This window comes from Argentina silus (genome assembly GCF_951799395.1).
Source record: "Argentina silus genome assembly, chromosome: 22".
Taxonomy (NCBI): Eukaryota; Metazoa; Chordata; class Actinopteri; order Argentiniformes; family Argentinidae; genus Argentina; species Argentina silus.
Genome location: NC_139676.1, coordinates 6,970,891 through 6,989,216, shown reverse-complemented (window position 1 = coordinate 6,989,216; position 18,326 = coordinate 6,970,891). Strand labels below are relative to the sequence as shown.

Below are 18,326 nucleotides of genomic sequence, written 5' to 3'. Positions count from 1 at the left end.
AGAGAATAAGTAATATCATGAGTATCATTGTTTTTCTGTAAATCATGTTCATTGTTGTCACACTGCAGATTCACTATTCAAAATAATATATTTCTCAATAAGAAAGAGACAAGTAGTCAATTTCACAGCAGTGACGTCCGAGAGATCACAGTCTTCGGGAACACACATAGGGGTATTTATTGCTGCAGGGAATATCATTCCAGTTTTTCTGGTCTGGAGAGAGGAGACAAAGAGACCAGGGTGCAGCTGGTAAGAATTCAGACTGACAACATCATTTTGTTTAAAATGAAGTGAAGATTCTGAATAGTGACATACAACATACACTAATGAGCATAATGGTTGAGATTCATTTGAATCACATAAAAGGCACTGATCTATATTTACTTGAAGAAAACAATAAATATCTCTATAGTACCTCCCCAATTCATATGGATACAGTGCTCTCCTCCAAGATTGTTAGGCTCTCCTATGTTCCAGTTGGAGTGGGAGAATCGGGACCCATCGCTCCACAGCCAAATGCCCTCCTGAGTAAGAGACAGGAAGAGCTCAGTCAGGGACTTTACAGATTAAAGGGCCAACCTGAACCATACTGTGCCCTTCCAGCACTGTAACGGTACAACTACAATACTATAGTGGATGTGTAACAGAGCCAGCCCAGTTCAGTTCAGCTTAGCTCAGCTCAGCTCGGCTCTGTAATGTGAATTATGACTGTGTGATAAGTTATGATATCAGGCCAGTTCAGTTCAGCATGCTTTTTGAAACTCTGTTTGTTATTTTGTTATTACTTTGCATCATTCATTCATCATCCAGGCATCATCCATTCATCAATTCACTGTTCACCAATTCTTTCAGTATTTCAGTTATTTTTTCATCACAAGCCATCCACCCTTATTGTTGTTCTCATGGCTGGTTAAAGATGTGCCTTTATGGGGCGCTTAGTGGCGTAGCACACTAATGCGCTTACCGCGTAATCGCAAGGAACCTGGTTCTATTCCGACCCTCGACCTATCTTGCATGTCATCCCTCCTCTCTCTCACTCATCCTTCCTGTCAATATCTACTGTCTCTATCCCAATAAAGCAGAAATGCCCTAAAGATGTGCCTTTACACCAATGGAGGCTGGTGGAGGTAGAAATCGGAGGACGGGCTCATTGTAATGAATGGAATGGGGAATGGTATGAAACACGTGTTTGGTAGCGTTCCTCATTACGTTCCATACATTACAATGAGCCCATCCTCCGATTTCTACCCCCACAAGCCTCCCCTGCTTTACACATAACCGATAGGTAAATGAATACGTACATGGGTACAGTCCTGGCCACCGATCCAGGTCGCATGGAAATCACCAGTATGTCTCCATATCAAGTCCTGAAGGAAGTGATATTCTCCGATGCTGTGGACTGACGCCAGGTTCCCTCCGTGGAACACACAGTTCCTCTGGAGAGAGAGGGGGAGGGAGAGGTGCATAGGGAGAGGGGGAGGGAGGTAGAGAGACACATGAGTTCACTTACAGTAGCCTTACATGTTAACTAAAGAGTATATGTGAGATTGAGTCATTATTTAATTTAATTTGAGTGGAGAAATGGGACACAGCAGATAACAACTACTTGGTACACAGGTGTCATTCACTGTAAATCGGTGAATCAGTGAAACAGCTTTACCTCTGACTCGCCCCATGTCCTTTCAAGGGGGGAAAACACATAGCAGCGTGACCCATACTTGGACCATCCGGAGGGGCAACTATTCCTGCTCTGTGGCCCCTCCTCCTCCTCCATCCTCTCCAGCTCCTCTGTAAGGAGGAGAGACACGTCCAGTCAATACACACCCTACTGTATAACTAGGGCCAGGAGACTTCCCTGACCAAATTACCTTGACAGGAAAAACTCAGGGCTATAGTTATATAGTGTATGACCAGGGCCCAGAGGTTTTCTGGATCAGACGATATGGTCATATGGAAAAACTCCTGTCCCTATTTGTAACTGACAATTTACAGATGTACAGCATGGATTGTGACTCAAACACTCACCAAGAGTGACTTCTGGCTCAGCATTTGCATCCTCCAGGGTTTCTGCTATGAGAGCAAAACATGTATTTTATTAACCAAAAGGATGGTTCTCTTTATACATCATATCCCCTCAGAAGATAGAGACAGTCAACATTAAAAATAATTTGTTTTAAACTTGATGTACACTCTTCACTTTAACCAGGAAAACACACTCACCAAGAGGTAATCCCTGTTCAGCATCCATCTCCTCAAAGATCACTGTATCTGTAAGAAGAGGTTGTTTAGGGTACAAACTCAAACTATAGGCTTCCATAACTACTGCACATAACTAGTAACTAAACACCAGGCCCTTGTTCATTAAACACAACATAGCAGAATTGTTTGTAACAGAGAACCAACATAGTAAAGTAGACTCACCCAGAGGTAGAGGCTGTTCAGCATTCATGATCTCTGGCCTCTGCTCCAGGTTGTATCCCTCATCACCCATAAACTCTACAATAACATACAGTAGGCATTTGTCAAGGGAAGGACACTGTTTTCAGAAGGGGAAAACATTTTACTCCAACCCTGTTGCCTCGTATAGATATTGACAGTCAGATAACTGATAACACACTCACCCACAGGGGGGAGCTGTTCCACGTCAGTCTCCAGTAAGGGCCCTGTAACAGAGAGCGGCACTGCGTGAGCAGAACCAAACACTAAAGATACAAAGCATGGAGTTTCATCAACATCTAAAACCTGACGACCGGACATCTAGACTCTGTTTCTACCAGGGGTTGAGTTTCACACACTCACCAAGAGGAGGGAGCCCTTCCACAGGTGCCTCCAGTACAGGCCCTGAAACAAGAACAGGCAAAGTTAGAGTCAAAGTTGGACCTCAACTACTAAACAAACAATATAAACGGACACCTGAAGTTTGAGTTACAAAGAATTACAGGATAAATTGATAAAACTGCAATAAATAAATGCCAGGAAGGACGGAAGGAAAGAAGGAAGAAACAGAAATTGAAAAGAAATCTTGGTCTTGTCTCTCATACCTGCTACACTCAGGGCAACGGCAGCGCAGAGAAGCAGAGAAATGGTCAACATTGTCATGGTGATGATAGGTTTCTGAAAAGAAGACACACATAACAATTAGAGGATAATAATGCTAGGAATCTGAATTCATTGAAAGACAACATTTAAAACAGCAAATACAGGTATGCCAGTAACTCTCCAAGAGAGTGTGTAGGTGAGTAGAGGACTTACCTGTTAGAGAGTGAATCTCAGGTCAGTTCTTCAGGTTCTGATCAACCAGAGAAAGAGAAGCACTTTTATACACTTATCTCACATGGCCATAAGGAAACAATAATAGATTTTCAAACATTAACAAATTATCGTAAATGAAAAGGTATTTCCGTGACAATTGAGCAAAGTACAAAATAACAACTCTATATTTTTTCAACATCTGTGTGTGTGTGTGTGTGTGTGTGTGTTTATCATTGATGTTAATGAGTTATGTAGCTGATAAACCTAGTCAGGCGGATATAAGATACTTTATTGATCTGAGAGTAAATAACTGAAACGTGATGCACGTGATGAAATCATAATACATACTAGGCATCAACACGTGATGTAGGGTCTGTGCTCAGTGCTTTATTGAGCAACAGTCTGAGATTAGGTAGATCTAGTGCCCACTAGGTGGCGACAACCAACCAGAAATGAATCAAGGCCAACACACTGAAGACAAGTTTTACAAAATGCTGTGTACATTGTAATGATATACACAGATTGATATACACTCCTAGATGCTCATTGTGTTTGAAAAGACAGGTCTATTTTAATGAATTTGTTGAAGTAAAAAACAAAAGTGCCACTTTTGTTGACGCACCTGGCTCCGCCTCCACGATAAAACGTCAGCACGCTCGATACACGGAAGAGAAAACTCAGCTCCTGCTCTTTAACAAAACAAATGTCAGTTATACCCGAAGAAGAATTGGTCAAACAATGGGAAAGGTCAGACACGTTTCTTTCCTTTCATATGGATATGAATTTAATGCACTAACTGTCAGGTTGTCAGGTTTTTGGAGCGAGCAAGCTACCAGAGAAGTAGAGGAGGACGTGCACGTGCTCGTGTTGACAGGTCACAACTGTCAAATTTGACTGACAGTTGCCAACAAGCTCACCTCCTCTAAGTCCCCCAATGGTTAAATAGTTACGGTTTATCTATTCAATATTTAGCCCGAAAACTGGACCTGTGTGTATCTAATGTCGGCGACAAATACAGAAATAAATACCAATTCATCCAAAACCACCACAAAAATCGTAATATTCACTCAAGGGAGAACCGTGACCGTAAGTGGCAGCCCTAGAAAGATGGTAAATGCTAAGTGGGATGGGGACGACCCAACCCTGAAGTCAGCTCACTGAAGTTGAGATTTCAAACGGTACGGGTTAGGTAAGGGTTAAGGTTAGGATAAGTCTATGGGTTAGAGTTAAGGTTAGGGTTTAGGGTAGGGTCGTCCCAAGCATCCCACTTGGCATCTACCCTAGACAATATCAAGGTGTTGATAAACTAATCGTATCATAGTTAAGTATACAATTCATGGCTGTACGTCAAGTCCACGATAACAGAGGAAATCAAACCAAACAATACATTTTCAGAGAGAAATATGTCTCGTTATTGTTTTGGCTGTGTAAATACAGTAGAAAATAACACAAACAACAAGAACGTAAACAAATCAAAATATGTTTAAAAGTCAGTTTGTTGATGTCACAGACTGTCAGTACAGATCTATATCAATGAGTTGTACAATTTTTCCAGCCCTATCCTTTTGTGTCAGTGCCGCCGTTTGTCCGTATTTGAAGTTACGGATTGTGTCTTTAATGAGCATGACAAAGGTCGGGCCTAAAACACCCCTTAGCTTATTCAACTAAATGTTTTGATAAAGCAAGTGGGAGATGACTTATCAGCGTATTTCTATTTTATAATTCAAGGGTGTAGCTCTCTGTTCAGCTAAGCTACATTTAGCTTAGCATTTTACGTTTCTGCCCCCCAGGGAAGTGTAACAGTACATTCATTTTTTAAGTTTATATAGCTTATTCAACTAAATATTTTTTATAAAGTCAGTTGTAGCTGACTTACTGGTATATTTGAGACATAGCTAGCTAGCTCTATGACTCAACATCAGTAAGAGATAGCTATCTGCTAGACAGCTAGCTCTATTTAGCTTAGCATTTTACGTGTTAACTGTCTCTATCAATTTTTTTATTTGTTAATATAGCTTATTCAACTTAACATTTCAATAAAGCAAATGTTAGCTGACTTGTATATTTGACACCTAGCTAGTTATATTTCTTAGTTCAACATGAGAAGCTAAGGGGTTGCTAAAACTTAGCAAGCTAGCTTGCTATGATTAGCTTAACATGTCAATGCTAGCTTACTATATTTTACTTGGTTTCAAGTCACGAGAGCAGTTGTGTCTTAGAGATATTCATGTGTCTGACTACTGTAACATAATAATGCTTTTAAAATGATACAACTTGTAACTCAAGGTTTAATTTACAAGATTCAAACAGATCGAACCTCCACCATGTTTTTAAAAGTTGTGCATCTGTTAAACTCCGCCCACTGACTTTTAAGAAACCAGTTGGATGTGTTCTGCCCTGAATCTGATTCTTTCTGCCCTTAGAACAAAGTTGATTACAACCTGCCTGATAGCAGCTTGGCACTGTCTCCAAAGGTCCTCTTGTCACTGCAGAGTTTTTCCTTTTTAGGGTGGTCCACGGTCGGCACCTTGTGAAATAACTGACAAAAAAGGGCTATACAATTAAATGTGATTGATTTGAGTTCTATGTCTTATGAGGTGACTCTTCACTTCAGGGGTGACATACAGTCTTTCTTTATGTCGCTGTGACACTGTCCAAAGTGATGGAGAGGAGAGGAGAATGAGAGAGAAGTTAAGACACACTTGAGGGCTCATTTTATAACATTTTATTGAACGCTTTAATTCTGAAATAAAACACTCAACATTACATTGATGTTTAAAATCAACACTGTACAAAACCAACAGAACTATTCCTGTATTCAAAAGCATACTGTATAAAAACAGGAAAATGTAACATAAATATATGATGTATGTACAAAATCTTCATTAACAAGTGCAGTGAACATGAAAGAGAATGAGTAGTATCATAAGTTTTTCTGTAAATCATGTCCAATGTTGTCACACTGCAGATTCACTATGCAAGTAGTCAATTTCACAGCAGTGACGTCTGAGAGATCACAGTCTTCGGGAACACACATAGGGGTATTGAGCCAAGCAGTCAAAATCATTCCACAGTTTCGGAGCTGCATAGAGACAAAGAGAGCACAAATAAACTGGTAAGAATCCAGAATGAAAAACAAATATGTGACTGAGCATGTCAATGATACTACAGTTTTATAACGACAAATAGAATGATTGCTTTACTTAGAGGAAAAGGATCAGTAACAAACTGTACCTCCATTGTTCATATGAATACAGTCCTCATTTCCCTTCCAGTTGTCGGGCTGTGCAATGTTCCAGTTGGTGTAGGAGAATCGGGACCCATCGCTCCACAGCCAAAGGCCCTCCTGAGTAAGAGACAGGAAGAGCTCAGTCAGGGACTTTACAGATTAAAGGGCCAACCTGAACCATACTGTGCCCTTCCAGCACTGTAACGGTACAACTACAATACTATAGTGGATGTGTAACAGAGCCAGCCCAGTTCAGTTCAGCTCAGCTCGGCTCTGTAATGTGAATTATGACTGTGTGATAAGTTATGATATCAGGCCAGTTCAGTCCAGCATACTTTTTGAAACTCTGTTTGTTATTACTTTGCATCATTCATTCATCATCCAGGCATCATCCATTCATCAATTCACTGTTCACCAATTCTTCCAGTATTTCAGTAATTTTTTAATCACAAGCCATCCACCCATATTGTTGTTCTCATGGCTGGTTAAAGATGTGCCTTTACACCAATGGAGGCTGATGAAGGTAGAAATCAGAGGATGGGCTCATTATAATGAATGGAATGGGGATTGGTATGAAACAGGTGTTTGATAGCATTCCTCATTACGTTCCATACATTACAATGAGCCCATCCTACGATTTCTACCCCCACAAGCCTCCCCTGCTTTACACATAACCGATAGGTAAATGAATACGTACATGGGTAGAGTCTTGGCCACCGATCCAGGTCACAGGATAATCACCAGTATGACTCCATATCAAGTCCTGAAGGAAGTGATATTCTCCGATGCTGTGGACTGATGCCAGGTTCCCTCCCTGGAACACACAGTTCCTCTGGAGAGAGAGGGGGAGGGAGAGGTGCAGAGGGAGAGGGAGGTAGAAAGACACATGAGTTCACTTACAGTAGCCTTACATGTCAACGAGTATATATGAGATTGAGTCATTATTTAATGCTCTCAGGAGAGAAATTGAGTGGAGAAATGGGACACAGCAGATAACAACTACTTGGTACACAGGTGTCATTCACTGTAAGGGTGAATCAGTGAAACAGCTTTACCTCTGACTCGCCCCATGTCCTTACAAGGGGGGAATACGCATAGCAGCGTGACCCATACTTGGACCATCCGGAGGGGCAACTATTCCTGCTCTGTGGCCCCTCCTCCTCCTCCATCCTCTCCAGCTCCTCTGTAAGGAGGAGAGACACGTCCAGTCAATACACACCCTACTGTATAACTAGGGCCAGGAGACTTCCCAAATTACCTTGACAGGAAAAACTCAGGGCTATAGTTATATAGTGTATGACCAGGGCCCAGAGGTTTTCTGGATCAGACTATATGGTCAAATGGAAAAACTCCTGTCCCTATTTGTAACTGACAATTTACAGATGTACAGCATGGATTGTGACTCAAACACTCACCAAGAGTGACTTCTGGCTCAGCATTTGCATCCTCCAGGGTTTCTGCTATGAGAGCAAAACATGTATTTTATGAACCAAAAGGATGGTTCTCTTTATACATCATATCCCCTCAGAAGATAGAGACAGTCAACATAAAAAAAATAAAAAATAAATGTTTTAAACTTGATGTACACTCTTCACTTTAACCAGGAAAACACACTCACCAAGAGGTAGTCCCTGTTCAGCATCCATCTCCTCAAAGATCACTGTATCTGTAAGAAGAGGTTGTTTAGGGTACAAACTCAAACTATAGGCTTCCATAACTACTGCACATAACTAGTAACTAAACACCAGGCCCTTGTTCATTAAACACAACATAGCCGAATTGTTTGTAACAGAGAACCAACATAGTAAAGTAGACTCACCCAGAGGTAGAGGCTGTTCAGCATTCATGATCTCTGGCCTCTGCTCCAGGTTGTATCCCTCATCACCCATAAACTCTACAATAACATACAGTAGGCATTTGTCAAGGGAAGGACACTGTTTTCAGAAGGGGAAAACATTTTACTCCAACCCTGTTGCCTCGTATAGATATTGACAGTCAGATAACTGATAACACACTCACCCACAGGGGGGAGCTGTTCCACGTCAGTCTCCAGTAAGGGCCCTGTAACAGAGAGCGGCACTGCGTGAGCAGAACCAAACACTAAAGATACAAAGCATGGAGTTTCATCAACATCTAAAACCTGACGACTGGACATCTAGACTCTGTTTCTACCAGGGGTTGAGTTTCACACACTCACCAAGAGGAGGGAGCCCTTCCACAGGTGCCTCCAGTACAGGCCCTGAAACAAGAACAGGCAAAGTTAGAGTAAAAGTTGGACCTCAACTACTAAACAAACAATATAAACGGACACCTGAAGTTTGAGTTACAAAGAATTACAGGAGAAATTGATAAAACTGCAATAAATAAATGCCAGGAAGGACGGAAGGAAAGAAGGAAGAAACAGAAATTGAAAAGAAATCTTGGTCTTGTCTCTCATACCTGCTACACTCAGGGCAACGGCAGCGCAGAGAAGCAGAGAAATGGTCAACATTGTCATGGTGATGATAGGTTTCTGAAAAGAAGACACACATAACAATTAGAGGATAATAATGCTAGGAATCTGGATTCATTGAAAGACAGCATTTAAAACAGCAAATACAGGTATGCCAGTAACTCTCCAAGAGAGTGTGTAGGTGAGTAGAGGACTTACCTGTTAGAGAGTGAATCTCAGGTCAGTTCTTCAGGTTCTGATCAACCAGAGAAAGAGAAGCACTTTTATACACTTATTTCACATGGCCATAAGGAAACAATAATAGATTTTCAAACATTAACAAATTATCGTAAATGAAAAGGTATTTCCGTGACAATTGAGCAAAGTACAAAATAACAACTCTATGTTTTTTCAACATCTGTGTGTGTGTGTGTGTGTGTGTGTGTGTGTGTGTGTGTGTGTGTGTGTGTGTGTGTGTGTGTGTGTGTGTGTCTGTGTGTGTGTGTGTGTGTGTGTGTGTGTCAGTGTGTGTCTGTGTTTATCATTGATGTTAATGAGTTATGTAGCTTATAAACCTAGTCAGGCGGATATAAGATACTTTCTTGATCTGAGAGTAAATAACTGAAACGTGATGCACGTGATGGAATCATAATACATACTAGGCATCAACACGTGATGTAGGGTCTGTGCTCAGTGCTTTATTGACCAACAGTCTGAGATTAGGTAGATCTAGTGCCCACTAGGTGGCGACAACCAACCAGAAATCAATCAAGGCCAACACACTGAAGACAAGTTTTACAAAATGCTGTGTACATTGTAATGATAATTAATTGAATTTAGTGCAATAACTGTCAGGTTGTCAGGTTTTTGGAGCGAGCAAGCTACCAGAGAAGTAGAGGAGGACGTGCACGTGCTCGTGTTGACAGGTCACAACTGTCAAATTTGACTGACAGTTGCCAACAAGCTCACCTCCTCTAAGTCCCCCAATGGTTCAAATGAATTCGCTAGCTCGTTAAATAGTTACGGTTTATCTATTCAATATTTAGCCCGAAAACTGGACCTGTGTGTATCTAATGTCGGCGACAAATACAGAAATAAATACCAATTCATCCAAAACCACCACAAAAATCGTAATATTCACTCAAGGGAGAACCGTGACCGTAAGTGGCAGCCCTAGAAAGATGGTAAATGCTAAGTGGGATGGGGACGACCCAACCCTGAAGTCAGCTCATTGAAGTTGACATTTCAAACGGTACGGGTTAGGTAAGGGTTAAGGTTAGGATAAGTCTATGGGTTAGAGTTAAGGTTAGGGTTTAGGGTAGGGTCGATCTACCCTAGACAATATCAATATATATTAAGTATACAATTCATGGCTGTACGTCAAGTCCACGATAACAGAGGAAATCAGACCAAACAATACATTTTCAGAGAGAAATATGTCTCGTTATTGTTTTGGCTGTGTAAATACAGTAGAAAATAACACAGACAACAAGAACGTAAACAAATCAAAATATGTTTAAAAGTCAGTTTGTTGATGTCACAGACTGTCAGTACAGATCTATATCAATGAGTTGTACAATGTTTCCAGCCCTATCCTTTTGTGTCAGTGCCGCCGTTTGTCTGTATTTGAAGTTACGGATTGTGTCTTTAATGAGCATGACAAAGGTCGGGCCTAAAACACCCCTTAGCTTATTCAACTAAATGTTTTGATAAAGCAAGTGGGAGATGACTTATCAGCGTATTTCTATTTTATAATTCAAGGGTGTAGCTCTCTGTTCAGCTAAGCTACATTTAGCTTAGCATTTTACGTTTCTGCCCCCCAGGGAAGTGTAACAGTACATTAATTTTTTAAGTTTATATAGCTTATTCAACTTAATATTTTTTATAAAGTCAGTTGTAGTGTGAGAACGTGTTCTTTATTTGAAGAGAAGACAAACTACTTCTTACTTTTAGCTATTTATTTATATGTCAAAATTCTAGACTTGTACAAGGACCACTTTTGGCGAAGAAAATCACAGTCAGCAAGCTGTTAATCTGTAACCAACCCTCCAAAAATGGATGCATTCAAACAGTCAAACAAAGTATTTACAGAATACAAAATGATTATGATTGGCTATTTGGTTGGGGAGGAACCATGGTTTAGACTTGGCATCCCTTGTTGTTCACGGGCTGGTCACACCATTGTCCCAGCTGCGGAGTCAGCACCCTGTAAGAGATAAGATACCTACTCTGGTATGTCCTCCCTAGCCTGGTACTATTCCACTATAGCTCTTTGTGTAAGCGTGTGTTGCAACTTCTTTCTTGATGACCTGACCCTTACCTCTTCATGTATTAATCCAAGTACCATGGAACTAATGCTTGATTCATCTCTCATTTATCAACAGGCCATCACATTAGTAAATTTCAGATGATTAAAAAACATATTAATTCAATTGATTTGCATATGGAATATCAAATACAATTAGTAAATTTAATCACCCTAAATAAAGAACTGAATAGCTTTATTTACTCGTCTGCTATTGAGCATTATGATGCAACTGTTTTTATAAAAATAATTTCTAACAGTAGCTGACTTACTGGTATATTTGAGACATAGCTAGCTAGCTCTATGACTCAACATCAGTAAGAGATAGCTATCTGCTAGCTAGCTCTATTTAGCTTAGCATTTTACATGTTAACTGTCTCTATCCATTTTTTTATTTGTTAATATAGCTTATTCAACTTAACATTTCAATAAAGCAAATGTTAGCTGACTTGTATATTTGACACCTAGCTAGTTATATTTCTTAGTTCAACATGAGAAGCTAAGGGGTTGCTAAAACTTAGCAAGCTAGCTTGCTATGATTAGCTTAACATGTCAATGCTAGCTTACTATATTTTACTTGGTTTCAAGTCATGAGAGCAGTTGTATCTTAGAGATATTCATGTGTCTGACTACTGTAACATAATAATGATTTTAAAATGATACAACTTGTAACTCAAGGTTTAATTTACAAGATTCAAACAGATCGAACCTCCACCATGTTTTTAAAAGTTGTGCATCTGTTAAACTCCGCCCACTGACTTTTTAGAAACCAGTTGGATGTGTTCTGCCCTGAATCTGATTCTTTCTGCCCTTAGAACAAAGTTGATTACAACCTGCCCGATAGCAGCTTGGCACTGTCCCCAAAGGTCCTCTTGCCACTGCAGAGTTTTTCCTTTTTAGGGTGGTCCACGGTCGGCACCTTGTGAAATAACTGACAAAAAAGGGCTATACAATTAAATGTGATTGATTTGAGTTCTATGTCTTATGAGGTGACTCTTCACTTCAGGGGTGACATACAGTCTTTCTTCATGTCCCTGTGACACTGTCCAAAGTGATGGAGAGGAGAGGAGAATGAGAGAGAAGTTAAGACACACTTGAGGGCTCATTTTATAACATTTTATTGAACGCTTTAATTCTGAAATAAAACACTCAACATTACATTGATGTTTAAAATCAACACTGTACAAAACCAACAGAACTATTCCTGTATTCAAAAGCATACTGTATAAAAACAGGAAAATGTAACATAAATATATGATGTATGTACAAAATCTTCATTAACAAGTGCAGTGAACATGAAAGAGAATGAGTAGTATCATAAGTTTTTCTGTAAATCATGTCCAATGTTGTCACACTGCAGATTCACTATGCAAGTAGTCAATTTCACAGCAGTGATGTCTGAGAGATCACAGTCTTCGGGAACACACATAGGGGTATTGAGCCAAGCAGTCAAAATCATTCCACAGTTTCGGAGCTGCATAGAGACAAAGAGAGCACAAATAAACTGGTAAGAATCCAGAATGAAAAACAAATATGTGACTGAGCATGTCAATGATACTACAGTTTTATAACGACAAATAGAATGATTGCTTTACTTAGAGGAAAAGGATCAGTAACAAACTGTACCTCCATTGTTCATATTAATACAGTCCTCATTTCCCTTCCAGTTGTTGGGCTGTCCAATGTTCCAGTTGGTGTAGGAGAATCGGGACCCATCGCTCCACAGCCAAAGGCCCTCCTGAGTAAGAGACAGGAAGAGCTCAGTCAGGGACTTTACAGATTAAAGGGCCAACCTGAACCATACTGTGCCCTTCCAGCACTGTAACGGTACAACTACAATACTATAGTGGATGTGTAACAGAGCCAGCCCAGTTCAGTTCAGCTCAGCTCGGCTCTGTAATGTGAATTATGACTGTGTGATAAGTTATGATATCAGGCCAGTTCAGTCCAGCATACTTTTTGAAACTCTGTTTGTTATTACTTTGCATCATTCATTCATCATCCAGGCATCATCCATTCATCAATTCACTGTTCACCAATTCTTTCAGTATTTCAGTAATTTTTTAATCACAAGCCATCCACCCTTATTGTTGTTCTCATGGCTGGTTAAAGATGTGCCTTTACACCAATGGAGGCTGATGAAGGTAGAAATCAGAGGATGGGCTCATTATAATGAATGGAATGGGGATTGGTATGAAACAGGTGTTTGATAGCATTCCTCATTATGTTCCATACATTACAATGAGCCCATCCTACGATTTCTACCCCCACAAGCCTCCCCTGCTTTACACATAACCGATAGGTAAATGAATACGTACATGGGTAGAGTCTTGGCCACCGATCCAGGTCATAGGATAATCACCAGTATGACTCCATATCAAGTCCTGAAGGAAGTGATATTCTCCGATGCTGTGGACTGACGCCAGGTTCCCTCCCTGGAACACACAGTTCCTCTGGGGAGAGAGGGGGAGGGAGAGGTGCAGAGGGAGAGGGGGAGGGAGGTAGAGAGACACATGAGTTCACTTACAGTAGCCTTACATGTCAACGAGTATATATGAGATTGAGTCATTATTTAATGCTCTCAGGAGAGAAATTGAGTGGAGAAATGGGACACAGCAGATAATAACTACTTGGTACACAGGTGTCATTCACTGTAAGGGTGAATCAGTGAAACAGCTTTACCTCTGACTCGCCCCATGTCCTTACAAGGGGGGAATACGCATAGCAGCGTGACCCATACTTGGACCATCCGGAGGGGCAACTATTCCTGCTCTGTGGCCCCTCCTCCTCCTCCATCCTCTCCAGCTCCTCTGTAAGGAGGAGAGACACGTCCAGTCAATACACACCCTACTATATAACTAGGGCCAGGAGACTTCCCTGACCAAATTACCTTGACAGGAAAAACTCAGGGCTATAGTTATATAGTGTATGACCAGGGCCCAGAGGTTTTCTGGATCAGACGATATGGTCATATGGAAAAACTCCTGTCCCTATTTGTAACTGACAATTTACAGATGTACAGCATGGATTGTGACTCAAACACTCACCAAGAGTGACTTCTGGCTCAGCATTTGCATCCTCCAGGGTTTCTGCTATGAGAGCAAAACATGTATTTTTTTAACCAAAAGGATGGTTCTCTTTATACATCATATCCCCTCAGAAGATAGAGACAGTCAACATTAAAAATAATTTTTTTAAACTTGATGTACACTCTTCACTTTAACCAGGAAAACATACTTACCATGGGGTAGTCCCTGTTCAGCATCCATCTCCTCAAAGATCACTGTATCTGTAAGAAGAGGTTGTTTAGGGTACAAACTCAAACTATAGGCTTCCATAACTACTGCACATAACTAGTAACTAAACACCAGGCCCTTGTTCATTAAACACAACATAGCCGAATTGTTTGTAACAGAGAACCAACATAGTAAAGTAGACTCACCCAGAGGTAGAGGCTGTTCAGCATTCATGATCTCTGGCCTCTGCTCCAGGTTGTATCCCTCATCACCCATAAACTCTACAATAACATACAGTAGGCATTTGTCAAGGGAAGGACACTGTTTTCAGAAGGGAAAAACATTTTACTCCAACCCTGTTGCCTCGTATAGATATTGACAGTCAGATAACTGATAACACACTCACCCACAGGGGGGAGCTGTTCCACGTCAGTCTCCAGTAAGGGCCCTGTAACAGAGAGCGGCACTGCGTGAGCAGAACCAAACACTAAAGATACAAAGCATGGAGTTTCATCAACATCTAAAACCTGACGACCGGACATCTAGACTCTGTTTCTACCAGGGGTTGAGTTTCACACACTCACCAAGAGGAGGGAGCCCTTCCACAGGTGCCTCCAGTACAGGCCCTGAAACAAGAACAGGCAAAGTTAGAGTAAAAGTTGGACCTCAACTACTAAACAAACAAAATAAACGGACACCTAAAGTTTGAGTTACAAAGAATTACAGGATAAATTGATAAAACTGCAATAAATAAATGCCAGGAAGGACGGAAGGAAAGAAGGAAGAAACAGAAATTGAAAAGAAATCTTGGTCTTGTCTCTCATACCTGCTACACTCAGGGCAACGGCAGCGCAGAGAAGCAGAGAAATGGTCAACATTGTCATGGTGATGATAGGTTTCTGAAAAGAAGACACACATAACAATTAGAGGATAATAATGCTAGGAATCTGAATTCATTGAAAGACAGCATTTAAAACAGCAAATACAGGTATGCCAGTAACTCTCCAAGAGAGTGTGTAGGTGAGTAGAGGACTTACCTGTTAGAGAGTGAATCTCAGGTCAGTTCTTCAGGTTCTGATCAACCAGAGAAAGAGAAGCACTTTTATACACTTATCTCACATGGCCATAAGGAAACAATAATAGATTTTCAAACATTAACAAATTATCGTAAATGAAAAGGTATTTCCGTGACAATTGAGCAAAGTACAAAATAACAACTCTATATTTTTTCAACATCTGTGTGTGTGTGTGTGTGTGTGTGTTTATCATTGATGTTAATGAGTTATGTAGCTGATAAACCTAGTCAGGCGGATATAAGATACTTTATTGATCTGAGAGTAAATAACTGAAACGTGATGCACGTGATGAAATCATAATACATACTAGGCATCAACACGTGATGTTGGGTCTGTGCTCAGTGCTTTATTGAGCAACAGTCTGAGATTAGGTAGATCTAGTGCCCACTAGGTGGCGACAACCAACCAGAAATGAATCAAGGCCAACACACTGAAGACAAGTTTTACAAAATGCTGTGTACATTGTAATGATATACACAGATTGATATACACTCCTAGATGCTCATTGTGTTTGAAAAGACAGGTCTATTTTAATGAATTTGTTGAAGTAAAAAAAAAAAGTGCCACTTTTGTTGACGCACCTGGCTCCGCCTCCACGATAAAACGTCAGCACGCTCGATACACGGAAGAGAAAACTCAGCTCCTGCTCTTTAACAAAACAAATGTCAGTTATACCCGAAGAAGAATTGGTCAAACAATGGGAAAGGTCAGACACGTTTCTTTCCTTTCATATGGATATGAATTTAATGCAATAACTGTCAGGTTGTCAGGTTTTTGGAGCGAGCAAGCTACCAGAGAAGTAGAGAAGGACGTGCACGTGCTCGTGTTGACAGGTCACAACTGTCAAATTTGACTGACAGTTGCCAACAAGCTCACCTCCTCTAAGTCCCCCAATGGTTGAATAGTTACGGTTTATCTATTCAATATTTAGCCCGAAAACTGGACCTGTGTGTATCTAATGTCGGCGACAAATACAGAAATAAATACCAATTCATCCAAAACCACCACAAAAATCGTAATATTCACTCAAGGGAGAACCGTGACCGTAAGTGGCAGCCCTAGAAAGATGGTAAATGCTAAGTGGGATGGGGACGACCCAACCCTGAAGTCAGCTCATTGAAGTTGACATTTCAAACGGTACGGGTTAGGTAAGGGTTAAGGTTAGGATAAGTCTAAGTCTATGGGTTAGAGTTAAGGTTAGGGTTAGGGTTAGGGTAGGGTCGTCCCAAGCATCCCACTTGGCATCTACCCTAGACAATATCAAGGTGTAGCTAAACTAATCGTATCATAGTTAAGTATACAATTCATGGCTGTACGTCAAGTCCACGATAACAGAGGAAATCAGACCAAACAATACATTTTCAGAGAGAAATATGTCTCGTTATTGTTATGGCTGTGTAAATACAGTAGAAAATAACATTGTACAGTCAGTACACTTCGAAAGGTGTGTTTGTGTATTCAGACTTATTCAGATTTGGGAAAACATCATATGTCCTTTTATACAGTACCTTGTATAATGCTTGAATAATGAATGCTTTAGTGCACGTGGGTAATGCACGTGAAGTGTATTTTATTATATTCCTATAATTTACAGAGGGCTATAACAGGTTGTAATAGGAGGAGCAACATTGATCATCAATAATCTACCTGTTTATTGGCTGTTGATAAGGCTGTGGAACTCATCTGGCCAGGTTGTTCATAAACTTTATTTACAGGTCATTGTGGTTAATGTTTTATACCGCTGGTAACGTATGGTTATTATAGGCCTCATGGCATAGTTGTGTCATATGGTATAGTTTGGTATAATGATATTAATAATATACTTTATTTAAATAGCACCATATGATATGCTAGCTATGGTATATCCTATAATATCCTATCCTCTCCATGTGTAGTCAGCAGGCCAACCTGAGACAGCATGATTTATTGATTGTATTGTATTGTATTTGTATTGTATTGATTGTATCGTGTTATGCTTTATCATATGATATCATATTGAATGGTATGGTATCCTATGGTATGGTATCATATTGTATGGTATGGTATCCTATGGTATGGTATCATATTGTATGGTATGGTATCCTATGGTATGGTATCCTATGGTATGGTATCATATTGTATGGTATGGTATCCTTTGGTATGGTATCATATTGTATGGTATGGTATCATATTGTATGGTATGGTATCCTATGGTATGGTATCATATTGTATGGTATGGTATGGTATGATATGATATCCTATCCTATCCCTGTGTAGTGAGCAGGCCAGCCTGAGACAGCAGGTAGTGGAGGAGGACACAGAGGACTGGCAGAGGAGTCCAGACTTCCCTGGCCTGGGGAGAGTCGGAGGAGTGGACCTGTCCTTCATCAAAGGAGATGACGTCAACGCCTGCGCCCAGCTAGTGGTTCTCAGCTACCCTGACCTAGAGGTAAAACACTCGCTCAAACCCCCCAAAAGAATCTTGTTAAGTTATTTTTTGTTCTGAGGTTTGAGCCTCATTTTAGCCTATTTTAATATAGCCACCGGGCATAAAGCCATCCTTAATTTTGCATAGAATGCTATTTGGTAGCCAAAATCCAAAATTATTAATAATTTCTTATTAAAGTGTGTGTGTGTGTGTGTGTGTGTGTGTGTGTGTGTTGAACAATGTGTTCCCCATAGTTGCTGTACGAGGACAGTCAAATGGTGACCCTGACTGCCCCCTACATCGCTGGCTTCCTGGCCTTCAGAGAAACCCCCTACCTCCTGGAGGCTCTGCAGCGCCTGGAGAAGACCCAGCCCAGCCTGCTACCTCAGG

The 18,326-nt window shown here is 40.6% G+C and overlaps 1 protein-coding gene across 1 annotated transcript in view; it reads left to right on the top strand.

Annotated features, from left to right (window-relative positions):
• Nucleotides 1–16,141: 16,141 nt before the first annotated feature.
• LOC310822055 (endonuclease V-like) overlaps nucleotides 16,142–18,326 on the top strand; it is a gene marked incomplete at its 3' end in the record, with an annotated part of 64,767 nt that continues 62,582 nt past the window's right edge. The window contains exons 1-3 of the mRNA XM_083694345.1: nucleotides 16,142–16,235; nucleotides 17,786–17,957; nucleotides 18,191–18,325. Of these exons, the coding sequence (XP_083550471.1) occupies nucleotides 16,192–16,235; nucleotides 17,786–17,957; nucleotides 18,191–18,325 (351 nt within the window). The 5' untranslated portion in view covers nucleotides 16,142–16,191. The remainder of the gene's footprint in view (nucleotides 16,236–17,785; nucleotides 17,958–18,190; nucleotide 18,326) is intronic.